The sequence below is a fragment of the Hylaeus anthracinus genome, unplaced genomic scaffold, assembly GCF_026225885.1.
Source record: "Hylaeus anthracinus isolate JK02 unplaced genomic scaffold, UHH_iyHylAnth1.0_haploid 11982, whole genome shotgun sequence".
NCBI classification, from domain to species: Eukaryota; Metazoa; Arthropoda; class Insecta; order Hymenoptera; family Colletidae; genus Hylaeus; species Hylaeus anthracinus.
In genome coordinates this window covers 10490090-10503011 of record NW_026534330.1, presented here as the reverse complement: position 1 = coordinate 10503011, position 12922 = coordinate 10490090, and the positions used below count along the sequence as shown (strand labels likewise).

Here is a 12922-nt window from a genome sequence, read left to right as displayed (position 1 = left end):
GTATCACATGGCATCAGCAACGAGCCACTGAATCGTTCAACCTTTCTTGTGCAAATTTCTTTCATTTCTAGACACGCAAATGGTATTCCATAAATAGTGTCTTGCCATTAAAAGCTGTCCTAAACCCTGAAAAGAAGAATTCCATTCCACGTCTCATTAGCATTACCCATTTCCCTGGTTCCAAAGAACGAGACCCCTCACCGTTTCGTCCACACGTGCTCGCAGGAGACCCGGTTCGAGCAAAAGTGAAAAGCCCTGGATACCGACCACGGGGACAATGGCCGCTGATTAGACGACCTCTTTGGTGTACTCCTCTCGCAGACCTGCCCCGCGTACATTTGGAAAACGCAGCTAACGTTGCCAATTGTACATTTTTAAAAGTACACGTGCTCTCGCCGAGGTATTAGATGAACGTACTCTTACTTTTCCCTCATCGAAGTTAAATGTACTCTTTCTGAAACGAGGATACGAAGAAATCAAATTATTCGCAGTCCACTGGTGTCGATGTCGCGGAATACATAATTTGTAGCACGTCAGAGTTCAAGACTTATTTGTGGAGGCGTAATCTAGATTAACGAAGTGAGTTCATGAATTTTGAATTATGAACGTTTATAAATTTTTATGATGGATCACTTTTAATATGTATCTTTATATTCACAGATTCATAACTCTAATTTGAGTAGTAATATTTACTTGTCATTTTGTTACGTTACGGACCTAAATACATAACCCAAGTCTCAACCTGATGGACATTACAACATGTGACTGATGAAAGATTAAAAGTTGTATGACACGTAATTAATTTCTACATCTAGTAACAATTTTCTAACCCAAACTAATTCCTCTTAATCCTTAATTCTACCCCTCGTCGTTGAATTTCTGATCGCTCCGTCTAGAGATCACCTAGGGCTCGCACCATGTCAAATTTTTCTTGAAGTCTGCAGGATTTGAAGGCGGCAGTGAAACAAAATAAAAATGTCGAGAATTGATGACGTTAATGTAGTAGCACTATAAATAATAATAATAATAACTGAGTGCTATTAGCGGAGGTGTAACTTCGGCCATTCTTGTAACCGTTTCCACTACGATTGCGCGCGATAAATTAGTTATCCCAAATTTCTTTTATATAGAACTCTAGAAACTTGGAGTTATTAGTCACCTAGAGTTATAGAATTGGTTTTTATACAGAACTCCAGAGACTGTTAACTTTGTACTTTTGCATTGCCATTGAACAGTCCTGCAGGCTGACAAAATACACCTTCATTCACAAACGCATCGAGTGAGCAGCCCTTGGTCCCGGTCCTCCACTGGAGGACCTCCAGGGATCTTGTACACTCGTTTCACATGGTTCAGAGCTGGTAACCCTAAACGTGGATAGAAGAGGACATGCACCTGCGCACACCTGCGCCCTGCTGGTCGTCGGTGAGACACGGACGAGATCCCAGGCCAGGTACACGGCGACATCGACAGATCGCGAGAGGGGACTCGAAGACACGAGCCACCTGTAATGCGGTGTAACGGTACAGAGGTGCGGACGGTGGCGCCGATCGCTGGCGACGCGAACTAAAATCTCCTTAGGCGAGGTCGAGCGACCGCATACCACGTTCCGGAATCGCGGCTTGAACGCAGTCGGTGTCCGGTCGTCCGGGAACGCTCGAATTGCGAAGGTAAACGCGGTGGTAACCGCGTCCTGGAACTCGACCCTCCAGTGGACAGTTAAAAAGTGACACTCGTGACACTGTGCGACACGAAACGCGAGAATTCTCTTCATCGATCCTCCATCGATCCTCTTCACCGGCCGTTTCACTTCTCCTTTTCACCTTCTCTTTGTTCACCGCTCCCGAGCATCCTCGTGGCTCTGCCCGTGATCGCGTGCACCGTCGTGCATCAGTGACCCCTGGCTTGGTTCGAACAGTTCCCTCGAGGTGACGTCGTTCCAGCCTAAGAAGGGATCCACGGGACCTGACCTCGACGAGGACCTGGTACCGCGAATTCCGGGAAGGGAGCGTCTCCCAGAGTAAGTGGAGATTTCGTTTGCGCGTGCACGCCGCGCCGCTCGGAGACATCAACGCGCGGTCGGGGCATGCGCTCACGGCTCGCGTTGCACCGCTGGCCAGTGATTCGTGTATACTTTGTGGTTGCTCTTGTGATGATCGAATGTAATTGTTGGATTATTCGTTAATCGCAAGCTACTATTGTAATCTGCGATAACAGATCGACGAGTTGTATTATTCGAGGTTCATCGCGTATCTATTTTATGGATGCTTCTGTGATAATCGTTTGTGATTGTCGGATTAATCGCAAGCTGTTATTGTAACAAGCAATTGTAAATCGATATACTGTAGTCTGTCGAGGTTTTCTGTGCCTACTTTGCGGTTACATTTGTGATAATAGCTTGTAATTGTCAGATTAATCGTTCATCACAAACTGTTATTGTAGTCTGTAATCCGTGTATCAACAAGTTCTAATCTTTTGAGATTAATTGTGTCTACGTTGTGGTTGATTTTGCAATTCTGGATTGTAATGAAACACAAGCTGCTATTGTAATCTGCAAATCAATAACTCATCGAGGTTGATCTTGTTTAATTATTCGGTAATCGTCAATCACGATTGCTAAATATACGATAGGCTGCAGACTTTTAGTTTGCAGAAGTCTGGTAGGTTCAGTTCGCAGAGGCAATAGAAAGCATTGTTTTATGGCCGAGGAACAGGCAGGTATACCCTCCCCCGTAGACCCATGCCTTTTCAATAAAAGGTCCTCGAACTCTTGAAAGTGACAGATAAAACGGCAGAATTCTTATCTACAAGGTAAACACAACTCGATATCCGTTACTCCTCAAATAAAAAATTAGAGTTTGAATTATGGAATGACATTCGATCTCAAGTTAAACAAATAATTATTTGAATAATTATCCAACCAAATAAGTTTCGCAAATTGCATGCTTGACTTGACTCGTTAAGTATTGTTTGAGCAGTGTTCTATGCGTTTCTCTCGGTGAATATTTAGTCGTGGAAACAGCGGCGCGTGGAACCTTATCGCGACGATCCTGGTAGATCGTGGAACTCGCGGTGGATCGTTCCCATCGGTCGATCGATTTTAAAATGGCGCGGTGTACCGTGACACTCGCAGCAACGTCAAGTATTCTCTTCGTCCGGATGCTGCGAGCGGACGAATGCCATTGGACGTGTCTCACAGGCTCGTATCCTTTCCCTGACATAAACATGGAGTTTCGAGCACGCTCCTTCTGTCACGTTGTCGATCGAGGCAGACCAGTTTCTCGTCCGTAGACGAATGGAATTCTCACGATCTCGCGCACGCGCGACTCACCTGAAGCCTGAATTCACTCGTGGCCGCGACAAAACGTAATTGATTCGTTTCGGTGAGAATTGCACGTTGGGAAATGTACGATAAGTGACTCTTTTAATATTTCTGAGCGTTATGTAACTGTCTGCATTGTATGTCCAACTTTATCAATGAACTTTACTGTAATTGAAGTATTATTAGATCTTTTAAATTGTTTGCTAAATTTGTCGATGTTAAACAGGCAAATATAGTATAGATTTAATTTTAGTTACATTTTAAAAAGACAAATATTTGTTTTCAATAATTTTATAGTTTGGTGAAACTTCTTGATATATTCGAAGGGGCAAAGTTATTTATGAATGTAGGATTGTTGAAGAATTAATAACACAATTGCCAGAAATAATCTCTGAGGGGTTTGAATGAAAATTAAAAACATGAGAAACAAAGGTTTGAAAATCATTAGTACAGTGAGGTTTACAGAAAAATTTTAATACACCTCGATTAAAGTATACTTTGTGAACGTAAATTGAAGAGGAGTGAACTAGACAAATACCTGACGACACAGGAGTCTCAATATGTGAAGATTAAACGGAGATGAGTAAATGAGACAAATGTCTCTAAGCCAAGTACCTTATAAAACAAGGCAGCAGATGTGAAGAACCCATCCATTCGAGGATAGGAAGCGCGTAGATGATGGCGATGGTGGTAATCGATGTAGAAGAAATGTTTCTTGCTATGTGGTGGAAACTAAGGAGATAGCATTACTGCATTATTTACCTGTAAGTCTTGTGAGTCATAATAATGGACCGTGGTCATGTTTATTTATAATAGTGCGTGGAACCTGGCAGATTGAATTTTTTTTTATCGATGGTTTCCGTCGACGAATGGTAGTTGCAAAATTTGAATCTTTAATGGGAATATACTTTGAAGGCATTTTGAATCTCTATTGCGTTGTAATTTACTCAATTAAAAAGATAAGTATATGACAGAAAATTGGTGAACATGTTCGAAAAATTTACAGGTGTAAAAATAGCGGAAGTATTAAAGTATCGACAAACAGGGATTAATATATCGAAGGTTTATATTCATACATTTTAAAATTTTTTATTTACTTTTTATCATGACATTTAATATTTAATTTGCGCATCTTTGCATTCAATTTCTTCGGAACAAGATCCATACCCGACGTTCGATCTAGATGCCCGATTAGGCGAAAGTATTCAAGGACAGTGAATCGTGTGACCTCCCGCTGTTGCTGGAGAAAGATACTGTCCCGTTATTAACGTTCATTCATGTCACGCAAAACGGTCGACCGCCTTGGCAAGCTATTAACGACGAAATATTTAATTAATCGCTATTCGATGCAACGTTATAACTGAACGTCTAAAGGACACGAAATAATCTCCTCTATTTGCGCACGAAATTTAAATAATTTATTCATACACCCTATTTTTGTTTGTAGATAACGGTTTATACACGTGCAGGAAATATTAGGCTCTGCGTCACTAGTTAATTATATATATTATTGATCTTTGATATATATATTTTTGATCTTTATAAGAATTTAATCAAACGGTGATTATGAAATTTTAATACCTATCAGTTTATAAAATATTACGGCGCTTTTATGCATTTCTTTGTTACCATTTCCACCTTTCTGTACATCAGGTATGCTTTCTTTTAAAGATGTCTTTGCTAAAGAATTTAGTTCCTTTTTCTACTTCGGGAATGATTAATCTTTATGTCAGAAATACATTGTACATATATTATTATTATTCATATAGTTCTTACCAATCTTTATCATCGTATTTTCTAATTTTCAGCTAACATAAACTTCAATTTTATTTAATATCATACCAAATTTCAGTGACTAATTTCCAATTATCCAGATAATAATTTTTTAAATATTTAATGATGACGTCACCCACAACCCGGAATATAGTTTAAATATATTTCGTTCTCAACTTAAAAAAAAATGATTAACATTCTTAACAGAATAAAATAATTTCATCTACCATTTTATACAGCAGTTTCCTGCTGGATAGCAAGTTTCATTCATTCGCAATATGCGCGATCATATCCAGTTTACGTAAATGGAGAAATCAGTACAAGCCTGCATCACTAATTACTAACAATCTGAATATTTCCTGCGAGATCATTTGTGAAACGTGTCGCTTCGATCACTCCGCGGTGTTGAGTGATAAGGGCAGATTTATAGCATATTGTCAGCCATGATTAATCGCCTTAACTATTACGCCTGTCACTTTTGGCGGCTTCAATCGGTAAGAAAGTCGACTTTAGGAAGTACTTTCATCGTTTTCAACTGGTTTCTTATCTGACAAATGCAATCAAACTTTCAACGTCAGAAAAACTTTTTCCAATTACAGCCAACTATTAAGCATTTGCACAATTTCGAAAACACTTGCGAAATAATCCTTTTGTAGTGGAAACCGTACCTACGATTTAATTGCTTACAACTCTTGGTAAACAATAAAGTGTGCTAATTGGAAATCGCTACTTTAATTTATTCGATTCAATTGGATACGAAGTTTGACACGTGATATTATTTCATACAAGGAATTATTTACAATAGAACACATTGGAAGTTATGAGTTGCTATACAGTTAAAATTTGTGTTTTACGTGTTTCTAGAAGAATTACATTTATATGCAATAATAGTTACATCATTAGATTATGATTATTAGTAATAACTATACACTAATCAGATTATTACATTTGATTTTGGATAGCTTCTATGTATTATCTGTTATAAAAATTTAAAAGGTGTATTTTTTTTATTTAAGCATAATGACTGCAAGCATGAATAATGTTTGTTATTTTAGTACTAGTTTGATGTAAGTGTGTACACTTGGTACTTACGAGCATGTTCAGGAAGATAATCTTTTGCGTTTCTTTTGTTTCGATAGAGAGGAGAGGCGCGATTATGAATTACATAAGATCCTTGTATCACCGTAGTCGAGCTGCTGCTTTCTCTGTATGACCTCGATACTTGCTCGACGAAACCCCGATTCTCCTCAATGTTACATTCGTGCTTCCACCTTAGAAAAAATCTCTCGTAGATTCATCTTCGATATTAGATCTACCCAACGCGATTCTCATCTCGCACAAAGCCTTCCATTATCGCTGCAAATCTTTCAATCGGTGTCTCCCATTCTCTACTCTTTCATTGTAACAATTATACCGATATGATCTATCTGTAAATATTGAAAGTAAACATTTGTTACGATACTTACACCTATTCGATTGTATTAAGGTAACCAGCGCCAAGGTTCTCAATTTCGCTGCATATTGCTTGGAGTTTCTTTAAAATAAAACTCAATTAGAATGTCTCATACGTAATGACTATTTTAAAAATATATAGATCGCTGGAGATTTATTACTGACTTGATTAATGATCACTAAAAACCATTACTCCTCCTTCATAATCATTTGAATAATGAATTGTCGGTGATTTACGTACGTATGTTTTATATTTTATCTCACCTTTGACTTTAAAAGCTACAAAAATGTTCCTGTTTCGTAGATTCAACAGCAGATGATTTATTGATATGATCTTTATCTCAATGTTCCAATATCCTGTTTTATTATTGTAGTTATGGATTCCATACCATTAATTTTATATTTTTACAATTTATCTAAATAGGATCTTCTAATTTATTTATTTATATTTATATTCAAAGTTCAAAACCACCCTTCACAAGGGTCATTATTCCTAATGTACAATAAATATTCAAAATTAAATTTTCTAATATAAATGAATGAATGTGTAAGAATATAAACATATTCTACATTCGTTCCTAGCTGTAGTTAACTATGCTCTAACTCTAGTTGACTATATGTAACTCTTTCTGGTATTATTTATCTAGTTTTTCTACCAAACGCTTGACTCGTTATAACAGGAAACCATCCATAATAAAGTCCTGAACATTATAATAAATATCTCTGTATCAGGAAGCCCAAATTCCTGAATTAATCCTCCCATAAAAACTACCACGATGTCAACTCGAAGATCCGTTTTCTCCATCGAAAGAATTCCTGAATGAGTTCCGTGGTTGAGATCCTGAAAATCTACACATAAAACGTAATACATATTCCTTTCCTTCAAAGATAAACTTGTTCAGTTCACATCGATATTCGATGTGCGTTATACTCGTTAGCGGAGCATGTAAATCATACCTCCGCAAGAGGAACTGCTTGTCATCGGGACTTATGCAGATTAACCGACGAAACATTTCAACGAAGGAAGAGGGAAACGCCATCGTACGAAACGCGTAATAATAACGAGCGGCTACCGCGAAACAATGTTGTAACGAACGACGGTACATTTTTCTTTCCTCTTATTCCGCGGCGTTTCAAGTTTTGCGACGCACAATTTGTCTTGCTGAACGATTTGACAGGAGCAAATTATCCATTTCAACGAAACGGAAGGCAATTTATTCGGTGCCCTGAAAACTTATTTCACCGTATCGTACTAGCAATGACGATTTGTCGCTGTAATTCCGTATCATTTTCTGGGACGCGCCTACTGTTCCTCCTAAAGACCTTTTCATTCTAATGCCGTGAAATCACGAACTTTGAAAAAACGTCGGTAGTTTTCTTCCACGATTTGCAGCAGCTTTTCGCTCGTCTTGTCAAAGCAAAACGGTACAAGTGAAAATTAAATTTGTACTGGTCAGTGTTTGCGTTACGAGCACAGTTTTACTTAAATTTCTGGTGCTATTATGAGAATCGAGGTATTTATAAACATATGCACAAATGTATGTATTAATAATAAATAAATGAATATGTGTATATGAAAATATATATATATGTATGTATGTATATATTCATAACTATATTTATTAATATGTTACATATTTATTTATTATATGTATTTTATACTCATCACGTCAGGTTGATTAAAAATGAAAGGAAGTGTAAACATGAAACATTGGATCAATTTTTGTTGAAATCGCTTTAGTGGTCCCTCGATTATTGTACGCAACACAAGTTCATCTCAATATGGACATAAATGGGCACAATAGTCACTCCACAACCAGTGAAACTGGAGCAGAGAAATAAATGATAGTTCCAAACATAGGTACTGAAGACATACCTAACGAGTGAATCAAGACCTTTTCTTAGCATTGAGAAAAATCGACATTTATATGTACAATATTGTATAACAAAATTGAGGACAGAATAGAACGGTTATCATGTGCAAATACCTTTATACATGGTGTTTCGTAACTGGAATAATATAGTCACTTATAGTCACTATAACTAGAATGTACAATTGATTCTTATTATTTACTAACATGAACCACAATATTCTCAGGTTTATTTGTTAAGTAAATATAGACTCATCTTTTCGTAATTATGACTGCAATTGAGGGGCTCCAAAGGTGTCCCTTCTTGTTGGCTTCATTACCTCGATCATCGCAAGAATTCACGGTCCTATTTCCTCGCAACAATCAAGGTCCCACTATTATTCACTTCTCGAACGGAGGAAACGCTCAAATATCACGACGGTGAGATGATTCATTCTCCGCTCTCAGCAACCAGATAGAGGTGTACACGCCTGCGAGCATCGATCACACGGATAAATCCTCGAGTAAAAGTACCTACTGGCGTCCTTCTGCTGTGCTCACGATGGAATGTATTTCGCAATCTTATGCTAATTTGGTTAGTCACCCTCGGTAAGTCGGCTGCGTTCGTGTACAAACACTGTTGTTCGCGGTGTGTTCGTACCGGAATAGAAGAGGCGTAGTTGAAACGAGACGACGGAACAATGGCTATGGCAATTTGGCCTTTCGACACCATCGATTGTTCCCTATCCTTTCGCGACTTCTTATCCTTAAACACGTCCCATTGACTGCGGGTAATAGCGAAGATTGGTTGGGCCGACTCCTACAATGGGCGCGTCGCGTTTACGGTGACATTGAAATGTTTATAACGGTTCGTTAAAGAAAAGTGGTTTTGGGATAGTTAGGTTACAGTCTCGTGTTGTTGCGGAAGCTCATGTCTTTGTACTGGTTTTACAGAATTTTGCACCATACATTGCAGATAAATATCAGTACAATTAATAGAATTTTCGTAGGTGCATATTGTAACTTTTTAATTGAGGATGATGTATGCACCAGTATGTGCGCACTAGAAATATAAATACGTGTGTTCTACATACAGTCAGTCCCATAAATATTCGTACCCTTTGTTTATTGAAGAAAGTCTAAATGAAATGATAAGTTTGATGGTTCCAAATAAATTTTTCATATTTATAATGAAACATTTATTTGGAAACGATGATTATATTCATTATATTAATATTATATATAGTATAATTATTATTCCACATAGAAATGTGTATGAATAACCACAATATATTAATTCTAGTGCTCACTCTCATACTGCCATATTTAAAATAATTTGAACACAAGGTACACGCAATCGCGTATATGTACGCATATATTGTTTAAAATTTAATGATTAATTACGTTCATTGAATTAGAAATTATCTGAGATGCACGAAGAATACTCTTTCGATTCAAAGGTACATGTGCATGTATGTAAGTACATGTTTGCTTTTATATAATGTTTGTAAAAAGGTTAGAGACCAAAATGGCGTCGTATGCCATTCATTAAAGTGCATTTCCTAAAAGTCCTGTTATTTTTACATCGGTCTATGCTTCGTTGGTCCATTCTAAAATTATATACATTGTGAAACGTTCTGAATGAAAGATTCTGGCTAGTTCTATTAAAGTATCCTGAATATCTCCTCGCGAAATATGAAAGTATCGGACACACGGGGAAACTTGAACGCTGAAATATTCTATAAGCGTATCAAAATTTTACGCATCGCGGGTTAAACTTTTCTCCCACTTTCTCTCGGGCAATAAGCCAGCAGCGAAGGTTGCTGATCGTTCACGATCAGCGGCGCTCCAGGAAAGAGAGCAACGATCGCCGTTCCTTCATCTCTCTAACCGAAGGAGCGTTTACTCGCGACAGTTCTGGTATTCTAAGAACGCGAACCAGTCGATTTCAATGGCCGTATCGTTTTCCAACCGCGTCGCTCGAGCGCCAGGAATTTTTCGTTTTCCGCGTCTCGTTGATCCGTTCTGCGGCAAGGAAACGTGAATCAGACGAACGCAATGTGATACTTCAATTAACCGAGGCGAGGCATCGTTTCTTCGAGCAAAATACAGAACATTTTGCGACACTTCCGGTATTTCCGAAACGCCGCGCGATCGGTATCAAAGGCTATCCACGCGAACAGCGCAGGTAAACCTTGTATAACGCGGTGCTTTTATTGGGTTGTGTAATAAATCGGTTCGTATCTTATCGTTGGGGTATTAAATTTTATTTGGAACTTACCTAACGAATAATGCAAAAGCCATTTGATTCTATGACCTTACAGAGTAAGCCTTACACCATCTTTGGGTAACATAAATATTCCTTTGGTAAACAGTGTCAAACGACAAATAATTTTATTTTTTCCTCGCATCTCAAAATCCATCTTGAATGAAAGATTTAGTTTTGAACTTCGATCGAACTTTTCCTGTGGAACTGTCTTTGTCGTGCGTAGGATGTCGTTAACACCGGAAGTCAAATCAGACGTTGCACGTTGCTTCCGGTTAGACGTCGCGATTCACTCTTTCCGATCACGAAGCCTGCAAAGATCGTGATGTCGACCCGATCGTTCGTGATCCGATTTGTGTCTTGAGTGAATTATTACGCGATATTAGGTCCATGACCATTAAGCTGAAACATAAATTATAGTGCGACTGACTTTCTTTATTACTAATTATCATTTAAGGGGAGAGCATTCAATCAGTTGCAAACATCAATCGATTCTTCGGGGGAATATAATCAATATTTATTTTTGGATAATTTCTTTTTTGTATTTTTCGAAATTTATTTCTATTAGCAAATTAATAATAGTGTCGATTCTTTTACAGGAACCAAGGAACAACAATCTAATCCGCGGTGCAAAATGAGGGTAGCTCATTCTCTTCGAACGGGACTCTAACGCTATCTCAAGATGTACGCCGAGTGGCAAAAGGTGAGTAATAAATAATCTTGCCTACTCTTTCATCGTTAGTACAAATTTGTCGCTTCCATAATGTTCTCCTTACACGCGTACCAATCTGTGACAATGGTCCACAGAAATGGTATTACCTGCTGCAATATTTGTTTATATTTATTAACATCGAACAGGAAGATTATTACTTTATTAAAATTAATTATTCAATCTCCTGAAATAAAAAACATTTTGTGCCGCTCGAATAACCGAAATCCTACACTCTTAGATAAATTATCAAAGTATTAAAGTAGATTATCAGTTATCCTATGCAAAAAGAGCGCAGCCATCAAACGATTTCAACCGCTTATGTTCTCTCACTTATTATTCTTTCTACTATTCTTTCATTTTTATACGAAATTAAATCATTTTTAAAGCTGTGCTAACACATTCTGTATAAATATTCATTTATACGCCCCAGAAACGTTTTCGTTGCAAACGCTGGCAAACTTGACACCGAATGGTTTTTAACCTTTTACACTCCACTGGCGCCGCTACGACGACGTATGCACGTAAAATCTAACACAAGCCAGTTCGAGTGGCATTAATGGCAACGCAAACTCAATTCATTAGATTAATGAATGGAATTTAAATAGTATGCATTCACACATTTTTGTCAGAAAAAGGACACTTTTAGATTTTAGAGATGATACCACAAAATTGCCTTGCAGTCACTTTGTATTAAAATCAATTCTTGGAATATAAGGGAGTTCAATTAATTTCAATGAGTTCTTTAAGCATAATTGATTCACAAATTGTTACCAATGTTTAGGAATATTTTTATTATTGTCCATAATAAAAATATTGCATAATGTTTACGTGGTAACAGTTCTACCGTATTAAAAAACATTTTTAAAAATGTATGGAATGCAGAGAGTGTTTGTTTCAAAGAGTACTTCAGGCTCATTTGAACCGTGAGTTATTTGACATTTCTTGGGCATATTTTCATTGTCATACGATCAAGCTTTCACAGAGATTAATATGTCATAATAATATTTGCATAGTTAGAATCCTGCCGTATTCATAAACAGTTTTGAATATTCTTGAAATCCATTGGGCTAATATTTTAGCACATTTCTAGCACATTTTTCAAGTGCAAAGGATTAATAATCATTAATAATTATTAATAATACTTAAGATTGAAAATTTCTTGGGAATATCTTCATTATCGTACAATGAAGCTTTTACAGAGGTTAATGTGTCGTTGCACAATGTTTACGTGGTCAGGATTGTTCCAGGGATTGTTGCGTGGTCGGAGTCAATGATCTGTGCACACGCAATTGCGTCGTCGCGCAAGTCAGCCACTTTCGAATGCTTCTGCGCTTCGCGCTGTTTCGTTCGGCGACCTAATCGCACTCTATTCGCCGTGCATGCCGCATTTACTATTTTCCTTTGCGCTTCGCTGCTCCAGGGATAGCTGGAAAAAGTATAAAAAATCGTTGCGTAAAATCTGGCACGCTTTCGTACCGACAGAACCTAAGGAAAGAAAAAATCGCTAATGTAATATTTAATTAAACTATCACATGACAATTAGACAGGTT

At 37.6% G+C, this 12922-nt stretch overlaps 1 protein-coding gene across 3 annotated transcripts in view; it reads left to right on the top strand.

Annotated features, from left to right (window-relative positions):
- The first annotated feature begins 1609 nt into the window (after positions 1-1609).
- LOC128885847 (unconventional myosin-XV) overlaps positions 1610-12922 on the top strand; it is an 87707-nt gene continuing 76394 nt past the window's right edge. For all 3 annotated transcript variants that reach the window (XM_054140162.1, XM_054140163.1, XM_054140161.1), the window contains exons 1-2: positions 1610-2017; positions 11260-11363. In XM_054140162.1, the coding sequence (XP_053996137.1) occupies positions 11343-11363 (21 nt within the window). In that variant the 5' untranslated portion in view covers positions 1610-2017; positions 11260-11342. The remainder of the gene's footprint in view (positions 2018-11259; positions 11364-12922) is intronic.